The sequence below is a fragment of the Amphibalanus amphitrite genome, unplaced genomic scaffold, assembly GCF_019059575.1.
Source record: "Amphibalanus amphitrite isolate SeventyFive unplaced genomic scaffold, NRLGWU_Aamphi_draft 000035F_arrow, whole genome shotgun sequence".
NCBI classification, from domain to species: Eukaryota; Metazoa; Arthropoda; class Thecostraca; order Balanomorpha; family Balanidae; genus Amphibalanus; species Amphibalanus amphitrite.
In genome coordinates this window covers 698,223-713,906 of record NW_024881531.1, presented here as the reverse complement: position 1 = coordinate 713,906, position 15,684 = coordinate 698,223, and the positions used below count along the sequence as shown (strand labels likewise).

The following is a 15,684-nucleotide window of genomic DNA, read 5'->3' as shown; positions in this document are numbered from 1 at the left end:
AGAGGGGCATTATTTATGTTTTGTTTTTGCGATCTGCCACGCGAGGTGCCGCGAGGACAGATCACTGTAAATATGTACCGAGTGTATATCCTACCGCTGACATGCAACGAGTGAGTAGCCATCTTATGTATGCACATATTGCACTTTGTCCTGTCAAAATGTCAGTCAGCGAAGGTAGATAAATGTGCTTAGCAGTTATTTGCCTGTTGCCATAAAAACATTCACCGCAGTCCCCCTGGTCTCTCGGTCTGAAATGCTACTGAATACTTTGCCTTTTGCCTACATTTTTTGGTCCAAATCTTTATCTGAGACGGCAAATAATACCTAGTTTCAGAACTCTTTAAGACGATATGTGATATACCGGGTGTCCCAAAAGTAAGGTCATGATTTAAAACTTAAATATCTCGAGAAGTAAGAGTCCGAATGACTTCCAATTTTAACACGTGCAATGTACATCCATAGAATTATTTTCTTGCATGCTTAAACCATTTTTGATCATAACTACACCGAGCAGTAGGCATAAAACTGAGAAGGTCGAAATTCAACTCTTAGAGAGGGTCCGTCATTAAAACAAAGGGTAAATACCGCCCAGTTTTCGGCCCTAAGCAGACCCTATCAGCTCGCCCTATCTCTGAACTCATGCATAGTTTCGCCTCAACCGGTAAAACGTCAGAAAAAAGGTATAATGTACGCACAGGGCATGTATACTTAGCCACGTGTGCTTCGAGGTCCTGAGGACGACAGCGGGAATCGGGTGACAATAAATCAAGTGAGGTGGCCGAAAGTCCTCCCACTGGTTCTTCCGCTCGTCGCAACGCAGCTGTGCCGACACCATCAGCCAGCAGTGGTTTCAGCAGGATGGAGACTATGCTTGCACCGTCCTGAAGATCATGCATTGTCTCCGAGAGTGGATGTGAGATCCCGTAATTTTCAGTCAGGGCAACGCCATTGAATGGCCTCCGCGGTCACCTGACGTTACACCTTCATATTTTTATTCTCTGGATACACAACAGAAAGATTGTCTTTAGGACAACCCAACGAGCCGGGAAGAACTAAAGGATGATCCCTTCGAGCAAACATAGGCGGCATCTCACCAGAGAATCGCTCCAGAATAGTGGAGGAAGTCAAACGTAGTCTATTCATGCACGCGGCCCAAAATGGTAGCCATGTAGAAAAGCAGCAAATGTGGGGCTACGAGCCAATGTATTGACTCATATGTATGTCAGAATAAAATTTTATAAAATGCTCTTTCATATGATGTCCTATTTATATCTATCCATCGCGTATTTTTGGCAGTGTGGCCAAAACAAATGATGACCTTACTTTTGGGACACCCGGTACTCAGTGAAATTAACTACCAGTGCCTGCAAGATTTTGAGGGAATTCAAGCAACGAATTAACAGTTTTTCACCCTTTTCCTATAGGTATATACTTATACCAGCCGTTTTCACGACGGCCATCTGGTACACATTCGGTGCAGATTTGGTCTAATTATACATTGTATATGTCGTAGGCATCGGGCGAAATCCGGCATTTCATGAAATGCCTAGGCATTACATGGAATGCCGGCAAAAACTGAAATCTTCGTAGAAATAGGGGCGTTACAGCGAATGCCTGAAAATTTTAGGCATTTCATGAAATGCCAGGCGGAGGCCAGGCACTCCCTGAAATATGGTCAAAATTAACTGAGTACACGCCTTGCCTAGGCATTACATGGATTGCCCAAAAGACGACCGGCACTCTCTGTAACAAAACTTTTCGTACGCGGACGGTTGTGTGCATATACACGCCGGCGATCGGGAGGGGGAGGGACGTTATCGTATTGGTGTAAAATGGGCTAACGCTACGAGATATTTCACGGATCGTGATACATAATCCACGGACACGAGACCAGCCAAACGCCCACCGATCGAAAATACCCCTTATTCGCGTTGCGGAGCAAGCGGGTCACCCTAGCGGGCCCCATTCAACCGGGGGCCCGGGCCCTATCCACACGGGGACCCGGGCCCCGTCCACTCGGGGCTCCGGGGCCCATCCACCAGGGGGCCCGGGCCTCATCCATCCGGGGGCCCGGGCCCCCTTCTCCCGGGGGCGCGGGCCCCATCCACTAGGGGTCCGGGCCCCGTCCACCCGGGGCCCGGGGCCCGCTCTCCCGGGGGCCCGCACCCATCTACGGGGTCCCGGGCCCCATCCACCCAGGGGGCCCGGGCCAGTTCTCCCGGGGGCCTGGGCCCGTTCTCCGGGAGGCCCGGGCCCGTTCTTTCGGGGCCCGGACCCATCCACGTGGGCCCGGGCCAGTTCTCCCGGGGGCCTGGGCCCGTTCTCCGGGAGGCCCGGTCCCGTTCTCCCGGAGGTCCGGGCCCCATCCAACCGGGGGTCCGGGGCCCGGGGTCCGTTCTCGCTGCGGTAATCGTTTCAGAAAGTGCCGGCCGTCAGTCGGGCATTTCATGTAATGCCTAGGCAACGAGTGAACTCAATTGGTTTTGACCATATTTCAGGGAGTGCCTGGCCTCCGCCTGGCACTTCATGAAAAGCCTAAAATTTTCAGACATTCGCTGTAACGCCCGTATTTCTACGAAGATTTCAGTTTTTGCCCGCATTCCATGCAATGCCTAGACATTTCATGAAATGCCGGATTTCACCCGATGCCTACGACAATGACATATACATACATTGTGATTCATTGTAGCCGTTTTCACGTTAGGATGTCTGGCGAATGCACCTAGTTTCACCAAATCTGCACCAAATCTCTTTTACAACAAATATTTTTAATCTTCATATTATAAATCTATTCCAGTGCTTCAATCCAAAATAATCCGAAAACTTAAAAAAATGGGGTCTATCATCTGCATTCTGCGCAACCCAAACTGACAACTTAAAGAAACACAAGCCGTTTTCACGACGGCTATAGCCCGTCGTGTAAACGGCTACTATGAACTCGCATGTGTTGGTACGATGACGAAACGAGACGGAATGTATGTCTCACCTTGTTACGACAGCGCTGCGCAGTAAAAACGCAAGCAAACATCAATTCACCCACTCGAAACATAGGGTTGAGAGCTGATCCGGTCGAATTTTGGGCTCGTCCCGCCCCGGATCTTCCGGTGGCTCCCGGTCTGTGACGTTACAGCCACCGGACGCACAGATCCGGTACCCGGGGCCACCGAAATCGCCGTCTCACCTGTGTGCGTGACGTCACGACCGGCGGCTGTGTGACGTCACACGCCGACTCCGGCGCCCGGCGCGGCCTGTGATTGGTCGGCGGGCGCGTGACGTCGGCGGAGTTCCAGAGCCGCTGCTCTGAGCGGCGCTGGGCGGCCGGCAGTGAGTATAGCCTTGCAGTGAGTCAGTGGCAGACCGGTGACGAGGGTGAGAGGTGAGCGCTGGGCTGGCGGTGAGAGTGCAGAGAGTGATACACACGAGAGCGAACCGAGGGCGGCGTGAGACAGGAGGCGACTTCTGCGTGGAGATTCGGGAGCCATCCGATCGGACGGTTAAAGGTGAGTTAATTTTTCTTTTTGTAGAATTGATATTATAATGCTTCGCGTCGTATGCTATATCCGCATAATTCAAGCATTCTACACTTATGTCAGTCAAGCATACTCATATAGGTAGAGCTGGTTTCTGAGGCATTTACGTGTCACGACATTTGCTTTACTGAAGAATTAAACATTTGGTTCATCGCTTGAATTCACTGTTTCACGCTTCTCCTTGCACTATAGGTATGTACCTATTTAGTGGAACCCTAATAATAGACACCAACCAAATGAATATTCCAACTTGGGGTCACCTTTCATTCATGATGGCAGCAAACGCATGCATGATATAACATTAGGTAATGGTAATGACCGATAATAATAATAACCGATGTTCAACCTGTCACGGCTTCGTCAAAACGACTGCAACGCGTCACATGACTACAACACCCACTCAACTGTCCAGTTCTCTGCTAGTCGTCCAATTTCTGTCTGACCAACCCGTCCGTCATTTCCATTTGACGCGGACCCGACATTGACCCCATTCAGAGGTGGTTCACAATGGGCTGCGCTTGCGCGGCTCGTCATCCATTCTCCTTGCAGAAATGCCGATCTATCGTGCGATACAAGTCGTATCATCTGCTGAAGAACGTCTCATCCAAAGGCGGCGTAACGATGCAGCGCGCCTGATAAATCCAGACACAATTGTGCGCCCGACTGGCGCGATGATCAATCATACCTTTGACGTCTCCGCTACGTTTGTGCCCCGGCGCCCGCTGCTCCTTCCGAGGTCATTTGTTGGCCATCAAAGGCGCGTGCCGAGCCGTTACCGAGTTTTCTTCAAAGGGTCCGAGAGGAGGTATTACAAAACCGCAGCGCCGGGCCATCGGTAATGATATGCATACGAGCTCCGAATATCTGCGTACTGAGCTGTGGAAACTTCGAGACAGCATTGTACCTCAGCTTACGTCATCTGGGAAGCGTGAGATACCCGTGAATGCACCACAAAAGGCGCCGTGAGATCCCGAGCTGATAACCGGAGTTCGATCGGCCGTCTATTTCATGTGCTTCCTTTTCTTCACTTTCACCTGCATTGAGAAGAGCAGGAAGTGGCCGGTTCGTTAGTGCCTTTCGCGCACAGGGCGTCACATCGATGGCGTAACGCACGTGGCGCGCAATTATATTTTTGATGCTGCTTTTCAAATTCGTGACGGACGCACAAAGAACGGGCCACTTTCTCGGGTGGAACTTCAGCCGTGCTAAATTTATGATTCATATGTGACTGAAGGCGTGGAAACTGGAAAATTAAAAATCCCGACAACTGTCTAAGTCGAAAGTGACAATGTTTACACAATAATTTACATCCTGACTATTGGCTCCAATTCATAAAATTGTATATTCCCACTGACTATGTTCACAATTACACAATGTTACATGTCGCTATCTGCTAAGATCCGAGGTATAATTGGACGGTGACAAGCGGTCTGAATGTGTAAACAAGCCATTGAAAACTTGGTGGTGCAATCCAAAATAGAACATAGGAGCTGTTAACAGTGTCGATGACGATCAAACAGGTCACCGGATAAAAATATGAAGATATCGGCGGCGCGGATAGTGTGATTATTTATGTTTCCGTATTATTTACTGTGTTGCACTGTAAACAACAATGCATGGAGGAAACAACAGTGCATGTATTTGTTACCCGTAGGCGCAAGATTAGTAGCTTATTAGATCAATCCTCACCCACCATCCAACTGATCATCGCCCTCTCCCCATTCGCAGGACAATGCTGAAGCACGTGCAGACGAGCCCGCGGCGCTCGACGCTGGCCCGCGCCGGCCGCACGGCAGACACCGTCAGCATCGACTCGGGGCGCAGCTACAGCCCGCTGCGCTCCACCCTGAGCCGCGCGCCGCGCGCTACCCCAGACACCTCCAGCACCGACTCCTCGCGCGGCCACAGCCCAGCACGCGGCTCCCTGGCCCACAAGTTCGACACCATCAGCGTGGGCTCCTCCCGCGACTTCAGTCCTCTGCGCGCCGCGCTGAAGGGGGACGTCGACTCGTTCCGCGGCGGGTTCAGCACGCTAAGGAGCTCCCGGGCGCGCTCCAGCCAGCGCTCGGACACTCCAAGTGTGTCCTCGTCCTCCTCGGGCAGTCTGAGTCCGCGCCGGTCGCCCCGTTCCCGCTCCACGCCGCGCGAGCTGGTCAGGGACGCGGTCAGGGCGCGCCAGGCGCTCGGACACTTCGAGGGCACCCTGTCGTCGCGCTCGTCATCCTACACGTCGCTGAATGATACACTGAGCAGCACGGGCAGCGCCAGCGTGCCCGACACACCCACGGTGAGTGCAGTTCGTCTTATTATGGAGTTGTGTTAACCAGCGAGCTGAGCTAGCCAGCAATTTGAGTTAATTATTGAGGTAACACTCACCGAGGTAACACTCAGGGCATGGATTTACTCCATCATTAACTCGACTTGGAGGGGATAGGTGTATCGGTGGGATGCATATACATGTGTGGCCTGTTGCTAAGCCCTAAAAACACACAGAAGTCAGCCATCGCTGACAGAATTCAAATGATTGGATAGTGATAGTTGGAGCTACCGCGGCTCCACAGGAAACGCTGCCTAAAAACAGCATCATTTGGGATGAACGCTTCTTGCCCACTGTTTTTGGGTGGTGACTTTTTGTTCGCCCACGGTCCGCCAGTATGCATGTGCTGTGTTTTGTGGTGTGCCTCTCAATTCATCATTACCCTTTCGACACTGACAGGACCACACGCAGTCATAGAGGCGAATGGAATTATTCCACAAGTAATTTGTTTCTATCAAAGGGCTTCATGGGTACATGTAATTTGGCCAGTCTGGCAAAAACGTAAACAAACCGGTGGAACTGCGCATAAATTTTCACAAATATTAGCTCCTTCCCTTTTATCTCCTTTTCGCATTTTTCGCTACAAGTGAGCACACATCCATGCGAGATGACTCAATTTTAATCCACCACGGCTCATTAATCCCACGAAGTACCACTCTGTCCAGCATTCCACGTCGGTCTGAGTCACTGGAAGGCACTCCCTGACAGAATCAGTCGTATATGCTGGCCTCACCTGCACTGTCTCACACCACTCCTCTCACAACGTGCGTCACACATAGACCACTGGACACACACCCCTGCATGTGGGAAAAGTTATCTCGGCGCTCCCATAGGCTGGGCTATCCAATATTAACGCACTCCCACTCCCTCTAGTCCGCTTCGCCGCGCCTAAACCATGACCCTTCCCAGGAGCTAACCAGCCCAGTCCTGCATCATACAAACTCACCCGACCGTCTAATCAACCCTTCCCTGCTCCTAATTGGGCGCTGGCCCTGTCCTGTATTTTATTGACACTTGCTATCCCGAGATGCGCCGAGCCACACACCTACCTAGTTAGCTGTAGTAGTTAGCCCCCACCAGACAAGCTAAAGTTGACGTTGCGTTGACAATACGACGTCGTCGTGTTGGCGCTCGGCGTTGCGTTACGGCCCGTTTGTTTGTCGCGCTATGGGAACAGCGCCGCGGCGTGCGGGGAGCGTGGAGCGCGTGGGAGCTTTCGAGGGGAGCGTGCCTCCCCGGGGACGCCGTGAGGCTCGAATGTCACGGTCGGTTAGGGCTCCAAACGCTCAGTGTGTGTGAGGGAATTAGGGATATTGTAAACACCACGGCCGCCTGGGAAGGTTTCCGTCGTCCGCTAACTGTAAATAAATGTCACGGTGAATGTAATTCGTTAGATAAATGACACAGTTCTTGCACGCACTCGACGTGGAACATCGCTGTGCTGAGTGACAGAGTGCTCTCACACGCCGCCAGACAGACTCGGTGTTTATTCCTGTCGCGTCGTCTGACGCCGGTCAGACCCTGTGGAACCCGTCATAACGCCCACCTCATCACCCTCCGCCAGGCCACGCTGCGGCTCTACACGCGCTGTATTCGGCCCGACCTCGAGTACCGCACCATGAGTGTCAAGTACACCACCACCTGCGGAGAGATCGTCCGCCAACTGCTGGCCAAGTACCGGCTCAAACACCGCGACCCGAAACTCTACAACATCAGTCTGGAGGTGGCCACACGAGGAGCAGGTCAGTTCGATCCCGCGGGCACACTGGCGGATGATATAGCTGAAACGGTAGCCTTGCGATAGTTCAGTACTTATTAACTCAGTCTTTGTTAATTATATTTTACCTACGGATCCTCTATCCTATAGGTACTACGGCAATGTTCTTGATAATTGTAACGAATGATGGTAATTGACCACGCATAAGTATCATAGGAAGTCACGAAAGTTCCGGGCTTTTACAATGTTGCGGCGTGGTGGTGTCTTTATTGTATACGGCCGCAGCTCAAACCTTCCTCGCCTCCGACCCTGGTAATGCATTCTCGGCTGTTCACCCCGGCAGTTGAAGTCGGCCTTGCACCTCCCCACACCCCGCACTCAGCCCCGAACACGACCCCTTTCCGTGACACCGGCTTTGGCGAGCGGCCTCGGCGGTGAACTGGCGGCCACTGCCCCCGGCACTGCCACAGACCCTGGTCCTGCACCACCCCCTGCAATCCGCCGTACCTGCACCGCCGGCGCACAGGGCGTGTGACGGGCGCAGCGCCGGAAGTAGTCTACTTCCGGTGCTCCGCTGGCCCACATATGTGGCTGCGCGCGCTACCCCTGCTGGCCAAATGACCGGAAGTTCACAGCTCTGGGTCAAAAGTCACGCGGGCGATGTTTTGCCGGTGAACGTCGGCCGGCCATTTCGCCGCTAATCTGTCTGTGAATGGTGCCAACAAACGGTGCCATGTTTTGCGAGCAGAAAGTTCGTAGCTTTCTACGCGCAGACGTGGTGTCTGTGCTGCTTATGAATGCAATTAGTACGTGCTGTCCGAGCGCTCCGATGTCATGAATCGGAGATACAAAAGAGCCATTGTACTTCGTGGACGAGCTGCAATTGAATTTTAGGTCAATCATCGATCCTTGCACGGATGGTTAGGCAGCAAGGCTAGAGATATTAGCAAGACAGGTGTTTTATATTCAGCATTGTTCCGATTTAATCAATGAGGCGTGTCGACAATGACCCAGATGTTTCCAATGAAAATTCGTACACGATCATATCTGACGGCTGGGATACCTAGCGAACTAATAACTGGAAGAGATGACGGACTTATGCCTCACCTAGGTCACCGGGGAGAGATGGAAAGGTCGACAGGTCATCGACGACTCATCGATTGGAGCTAGTTATGACGCACTGCTGGGGGGATGTCTCAGAGACGACGGCCGCCGATGGGAGCGGTCAGCCGAGACAGGGAGATGATAGACGCGCGTGCTGGCGCTGGGGACAGGTCAGCGGAACTGATGAGCAATACATTAATCATTGTCATAATCGTCTTGCATGGAAATCCGTCAAACAACCAGTAGGGTCGCGTCGGCGATGGAGAATAAGTAAAATAAACTGCTGGGCGACAGCGGTCTGGGCGGTCGTCCGACTCTTTATCACTTTCAGAGTGTCTTCTGAACATCTCGGAGAGGAACTTCTCCACCGGTCGACCCTGTGACCGCCACGCGGTGGGATGAGCTCACTGGATGACGTAGCTATCGAACATGTATCAGACGCGCCCGGGGGCATCGTTCGGCCTCTGCCGCCGCTCTGACGGACGGCCCCTGTCAGCCGGCAGCGGACCGACCGCAGTGGCCGCTACCGGTCCCCGCGTGGGGTTTCTCCCTGACCCCACTAAAGCCGCTCACCGCTGCCTGGAACGCTGGTGTCAGTTCGCAGAGCTCTGACACAGCACATGTCGAGTGTTGACACCGGCTGACACACCGTGAGGTGACACGGCACGAGGCACCGCTGGTATGCGACGGCAAATGAGATGCTGATTAGAAATGTCGCGGGGATCGATGCTGATATCATGTCGGTACTGGACGATGTTGTCGGACCGACCCTGGCATTTGAGCTGACCAGGAACATCGACCACAATAGCGGGAATCACTTACATGGAATGATGGAACGCTGAGGTTGACACAGGGGCCAGCGGCCGGACCCGTCTCGCATCCGTGTAACGCAATGCGCCGCGGCCTCTCCGCTCGCCGGAACTCAGCAGCGGAGCTGGGTCAGCCGCCGTCGCGACAGACAGCTCTGTCCGGTCGGAAACCGTTTCGTAACCGGAGTCAATTGAGTAACAAGGTGTGATGGAATTATCTTCGCTGCGGTTTTGTATAATTGTATGTGATGTGAAGGCTGGCGTGAGGCTGTCGGGTTTAAATAGCTATGAGCGGAAACGAATAAAGATGAGAAATATCACGCTCGGGTTATCTTCATTCAACGCATCGCCAACGTTGGTCAGGCGTTTTAATCATTCTTTTCGGAAATGGATATGAGTTATAAACTCGTTAATGGTGATAAACGACTTCACATGAGTGAAATCTCGGCATGGTGCTAAGTGGAAACTACCGCTGCGGGCAGTCATCATGCATATATTCAGAGGCGAGTATAGTGAAATTACGACGACCGCCACACCATCATGTATGCATTTCGTTTTCACTTTTTTCGCTTCACTCAAGTTACCTGGGCTTGGCTGGGTTGGGTTTCGGTAGACTTTTCTCCTCTCAACTACGCTCGATCCAACGCGACCCACTTGAGTTGATTGGACTCACTTAACTCCACTTGATCGATTCGACACCACTCGACAATCGACATCACTCGACTCAACTCTTCTTAACTCTACTCGACTCTCCTCAACACCACTCAACTCTTCTGGAACCTACTCGACCTGTTCATCGACCGCACACAGACAGCGGGTCAGACCGGTGACGAACCATGATTCAGCGTCCGTACCGCACCGCACCGCACTCGACTGCGGCCGCCAGCACGGCGCGGAATGCGGCCCTCGCCGCGAATGTAGGACTCCGCCCGCAAAACACCGGAACCCGTTTGTCACTCGGTGTGGCCGGTCGGGGCGGTACGGTTCACACACCGATCAGCGGTGACCTGGGGTCAGCCATGGGTCGGTCGCGGCTCACACAGAGGTCAGCCGCGGGCCGGCCGAGGATCCGCCGAGGCAGGCGGAAGGTCATTCTGGGGAGGCTTTATTTCAGTTGATGGCATCCTTGGGACGCTCCTACTAGGTCAGCAATGGACTACCTCCTGACCGGCCACAGTGAGCACCGCTCCGGCAGCGACCACCAGAAGCGGAAGTCAGCACCGCTCGTGCTACTTTTTCGCTAATGATGGGACTGACCTGACACCACCCTGACGCTGACCCGATGTTGACCTCACTATCTTTGACCTCAGTGGGACCACCGCGACCCAGACCGCTGACCCAAGACCAGCCTCTGATGAGACCAGTGACCGATTATCCCGCTGTGGTTCTATTGTGACCGTTGGTTTGTTCTTTTTCAGGTGCCACGGTACAGACGGTGCTGGATCTAGATGACGACGCGTGCCCGGCCCAGCTGCAGGCCTGCTACCCACGCGCTGACTCCAGGTTAGATGGGAACGATATAGAGAGACACAGGCGAAAACAATAGAACGCCGTCACAGCTGCATGTGGGAGGTCAGATAAAAGGCTATTGTAATAACGTTAAGAGCATAAATGACTCAAGTGTAGACGCAGTCGAAAAGAAACCATCTATTCAGCCCCAACGAATAAATAACGGCACTAAAAGCTAGAACTAGCATATAACCACCAGTTTAGTCTGTCAGTACACCTCAAAGTTACAAACCTGTGGTCTATACATGTACAGACCACAGGCGAATGCCGGTACACCTACACACCTCCAAAGAAAACCAGTGGAACAGACCACAGGAAAAGAGCCGCGGTGGAATGCATATCCGGGAGCCGATCCTCTCAGGGTGCCCGGCCATGAAGTCCGGACAGTGCCACACCAGGTGGCACAACAAGGCCTCATAATGCCGACATTCTAGTCGGTGTTTGTATCACTCCGGCTAAGCACAAGCTCCTGGTACTGAGTTACCCGGAGATTGTCAGATCGCTCTGCAACAAGGAGAAGTTCTCATTGGACTCTATGCCTACATAAGAAGTGACTCTCCATTGATCATGTAACCGGATAGGCAGAGATTCTGACAAAGGAAGGAGAGTCAGGGACGAGCGAATCACGCCAGAAAATCGTAAAGCAAAGCACGGAAACGTCTCCCGGCCACGCCCGTTTCCATAGTAACGGTGACCGTCTCTGCGTGCTGCCGTCGGTCGCCATTGCTCCTGACCGCTGAGCACGCTCCGTTCGACCGTGATACGTCACGTGTCTCCAAACAAAAACCGTGCAAAAAGTGACCGACCGGCGCGGCGGACGGCGCTGACCGGTACCGGAAGGCGGGCACACGGTGGCGTGACCACAGGTAGCTCCAGATTCGGCTTAGCCAGGTCAAAGTGCCCGCGTAAATCCCATGCCACGCCGGTATGAAGTTAAGTCGGGTGGGAAGGATCAGCAGCAATGCGGAACGTTCAAGACGGCGCTGAATTGGCTGTCGGGCTCACAGGTCGGGAGTTCTGAGATCTGAACAGTGTCCGCCGAGGGATGGACAGAACCGTTTAGCTCTGTGGCTCGGCTCGCCGGTACGTCCGGTAGGGAGATTTGGAGGATTCCCTGTGAGGAGTCGAGCGGCGTGGCACGACCGCGAGGATGATTCACCTTATTCCCATGCATGCTGCTACCACTGAGCCATTCAGCTAAGCGACCCGAGTCGCTCTCATGTATAAAAAAAAAATGACTGGGACTTTCTGGCATTCAAAGAAAATAAGTAGACTTGCCTTATTTTCTATCCTAAACTGCCTGATTACACTTGGTGGCCGCACACTAACATAGCCAATGATGCATAATTTTAGGTCACATATATATACCTATTATATGATGCATTTAATGTGGTACTGGAAAACCCACCGCTATTGAGCAAAAGGCGATTTGATAGACTTGCACCTGGTTGTCAACTATTAATTACATCGGCGTTTACATTCCCACGAAACTGTCAATATTTTCAACTGACAGCATCCGGCGCTTTTGTCTTGCAGTACTTATCGCCCGTCATCGCGTACACTCCTTATCAGATATTTCACTGCAGATCGTGTAGGTACCGCCATGTCTGCCGCCGATCCCTACCGCACGCAGCTGACGTTTTTCGTCTGTTGCAGGTTTATAGTGCGACCGCGCCCGGGCGGAGCGGTGAAGGTCATTGACAGCATCCTCATGGCCGGGGTAAGTATCTGCTCTGTCATACCACTTCTCTGAATATGATATTCCCATTCTATCCACAATAATCAGAACTCTCAGGCAGCCACGATTTTTCTGACTAATTCTCGATTTCCCCAGCATTGTACCGACGTTAAATTCTGATTGTTCTCGGTCACTAGCCGATCCCTATCTTAGCGTCGTGACCCACAGCCGCCTTAACCTGTCTCTGGTCACCATGGAATGGAACACAGACGTAAAACTTCCCCGAAATCCCGTCCCGACCGGGCACGACCGCCTCTGTCCACACCAGCGTCCAGCCACGGCCGTCTGCACCGGCTCTAATTGGACGTCGTTCTGTTGCAGTCGCTCTACAAAAGTCTGATGATTTCGGAGCGGACCACGGCCAGAGAGGTGATCCAGCTGCTGCTCAACTGTTACGACTCCGATGACAGCCCCAGCGGGTACTCGCTGTACGAGGTGAGTGGGCTGTCAGTTAAGTCTAAACATCGGATTTGTGATGGCGGCGTTATGGTTGTCGAATAACGGGCTATCAGATGCCAAACGAAGTCATCATATTGTGTAAGCGGATCACGGTATCTGATGATTTATTGCATAATTTCGCAATGATGCTATCGCGTGCCATAAGTTTTATAATTCGCAAAGTAAAACTGCAAGCTTTGAAACATCTCTTTTGGTGAGAGAGAAATATTACTTCTGGTGAGAAATGTGACCACAAAGGCAACACCTCATGTGCTGTTAGCACGGTCTCCTGTTACCCAATCACAGCCGGTCCAAATTATAACTCCACCCCATTCTCTCCCAGATGTGTAACAACCTCAAATACGAGCGGAAACTGCACGAGGACGACTGTCCGCTGGCGCTGCAGCGTGAGTTCCCCGACGTCTCCGACTACAGCCTCATCATGCGGAAGAAGGTGGCACTGACGCCGCGTACCGGCCGAGAGTTTCCCGTCCGGCAATCGGTGAGTAATCTGCTCGCGACAGTTGATATAAGGCGCGGGAGATTCCCGAACCCTTCCTATGGAAGTGATGAAGATCGTTCTTCCCTTTGTTGTTTCTTATATTAGGAAAAAAGGTTTATTGGATTTTTGCTCTCGGCCTGTCACTGGGCAGCCAACAGACCGCTTTTTCAGAGGCACAATACTTTCAATTTATTAATCGAAAAGTGGACATCTTTATGGTGCAGTTACAACATCCAATATACATTCAGCAAGTAGGTACACACTACACACTAATCTAAGATCCGATTTGCTCCCAAATGAGCTAATCAGGCACTCCTGTATCGTGAACTGATTGACCAGTGACCGTCTTGCTTCATCAACTGTCACTTCAAATCACTTGTCAAATGTCAAAAATCACTTCCATCCTGCCTCAGTTAACTGACCCCTCCCGTGTCTCTCGTCACAGTTTGTCCGCTGGAGTCGGAGTCGGCAGTCCCTCCGCCCCGTGGAGCACCAGCGGCGCAGTGCGCCACGTCTGCCGCCCACGCCACTCCTCTCCTGCGACAGCGAGAACGACAGCGACGACGACGACGTCTTCTACATCTGAGTCGGCGTCGTCGGCCGCACACACAGCTGGAACCAAAGGTGAGCCTCGCCGCTGTCCGCATGTATATCATTGGGTGTGTGGTTGAGATGGAATGACTGAGGAGATTTGTTCGGAGCGGAGTTGAGCTCGTTGTCCGCGTGAGAGAGATGTTATCAGAATAGATAGTGAGAGAAAAATGTTGTTTCTTGAGGCTCGTCTGTCTGAAAGAGAGTCGGCGTTTGTAGGCGTCTCAAGGTTTGCGCCGAGCTGCGAGTCTCGGTCGGTTTATTGTGTTGAGTGTCAGAATAGAGACGGCTGAACCGGCACGCAAATCTGTGAAAGATCGCATATGTAGTGCGCAAAGCTGACCGGAATTTTCCCGGGCGGTTTCATAGATGTGACGCGCTCGGGCGACGCATCAGTTCATCGGCTAGTAAACTGCTTTCAGGGTATCACCAACGTAACTCGTTTTCAACTAGACTAGGCGCGTTCCGAAAATTGGCGACTTGGGTCGAGTGTTAACTATCCGCGACCCGACACCACCGTTAATTCTTGAGACATTCTCGAGGAACCGTGCGTCACAGTTCTGCATTCCTGGCTGTTTCAGACAATCTTCTGGCGGCTCCGTTCACCATAATAAGGACGGACCCGCCACAGAGGATAAACCCAGGTCGCGCCGGGGCAAGATCTGACGCTGTGAAACACCAACACCTTGCCGGATTGAGGGGTAACTTCACGTCGGGTACAGCCGACCTGGCGGTTACCGAGCGTCAGAGCCGTTGGATCCCTGCTCCGACAGAAGACAGTCACGGATCCGTGGATCCGGACCCGGCACAGAACTGGCCGGATATAAGGCGGTAGCGATTCGGTCCCGTCTCTCTCGCTCTTAGAGAGAGGCATGGATCCGAAGTGATTTAGCTCGCCGAGTCTGACTACTTGACGAGTGTGGACCAGAATCTCGCGTCTGAAGTGCAGCGGTGGAGTGGGGCGGTATGAGCCAGTTGCTGATATTCAGGAGAGCACACAGGCTCAAATATGACTGGTTGGTTATTGTGTTAAAAGTGAAGGTGACCGGCAGACAGCCGCATATTATATTACCGAGAGGTGCTGATGATATATGCGCCTACAAGTGTTATGTAACGAGATTGAGGTGGATGTGTCTAGTCAGCTATTTGTTGCGGCTTGTTGTTGTGCGCTAGCTGTTCGCAAAATATAGCGAAAGTGACTTAATTGCTATTTTGCCCGGAGTATCTGCGCAGAGGGCAAGCCAGCGTGGTCGGAGCCGAGTCTGATCTTTCATTAGTCGTGACACCGGGTCGTTGGCTGCCGAGATTGTGCGATTCCTAGGTGCATCCGGCGAAGGAGAAAGTAATCCGAATCTCACGGCATTTTCATGTTCTTGACGTCTCTGGCAGATGCCTGCCAACACTGGCAGGTGGTGCGACATTAGCGCCT

At 52.5% G+C, this 15,684-nt stretch overlaps 1 protein-coding gene across 2 annotated transcripts; it reads left to right on the top strand.

Moving 5' to 3' along the window:
• The first annotated feature begins 3,324 nt into the window (after window positions 1-3,324).
• Window positions 3,325-15,459, top strand: LOC122370989. 2 transcript variants are annotated; one of them, XM_043347018.1, is made up of 9 exons: window positions 3,325-3,500; window positions 5,259-5,817; window positions 7,412-7,589; window positions 10,896-10,980; window positions 12,643-12,706; window positions 13,046-13,159; window positions 13,506-13,664; window positions 14,110-14,288; window positions 14,837-15,459. In XM_043347018.1, exons 2-8 carry the CDS (start codon window positions 5,263-5,265, stop codon window positions 14,248-14,250), a joined length of 1,296 nt encoding a protein of 431 aa, XP_043202953.1. In that variant the 5' UTR covers window positions 3,325-3,500; window positions 5,259-5,262; the 3' UTR covers window positions 14,251-14,288; window positions 14,837-15,459. The 2 variants fall into 2 exon arrangements, with proteins under 2 accessions (XP_043202953.1, XP_043202962.1); XM_043347027.1 differs by lacking the exon at window positions 3,325-3,500 and adding an exon at window positions 4,704-5,087.
• Window positions 15,460-15,684: the final 225 nt, after the last annotated feature.

Coding starts and splice junctions, on each gene's coding strand:
- LOC122370989 (XM_043347018.1), top strand. CDS start 5,263: ATGCTGAAGCACGTGCAGACGAGCCCGCGGCGCTCGACGCTGGCCCGC. Junction 7,590..10,895: donor GGTGGCCACACGAGGAGCAG/GTCAGTTCGATC, acceptor GTTCTTTTTCAG/GTGCCACGGTACAGACGGTG. Junction 13,665..14,109: donor AGTTTCCCGTCCGGCAATCG/GTGAGTAATCTG, acceptor CTCTCGTCACAG/TTTGTCCGCTGGAGTCGGAG.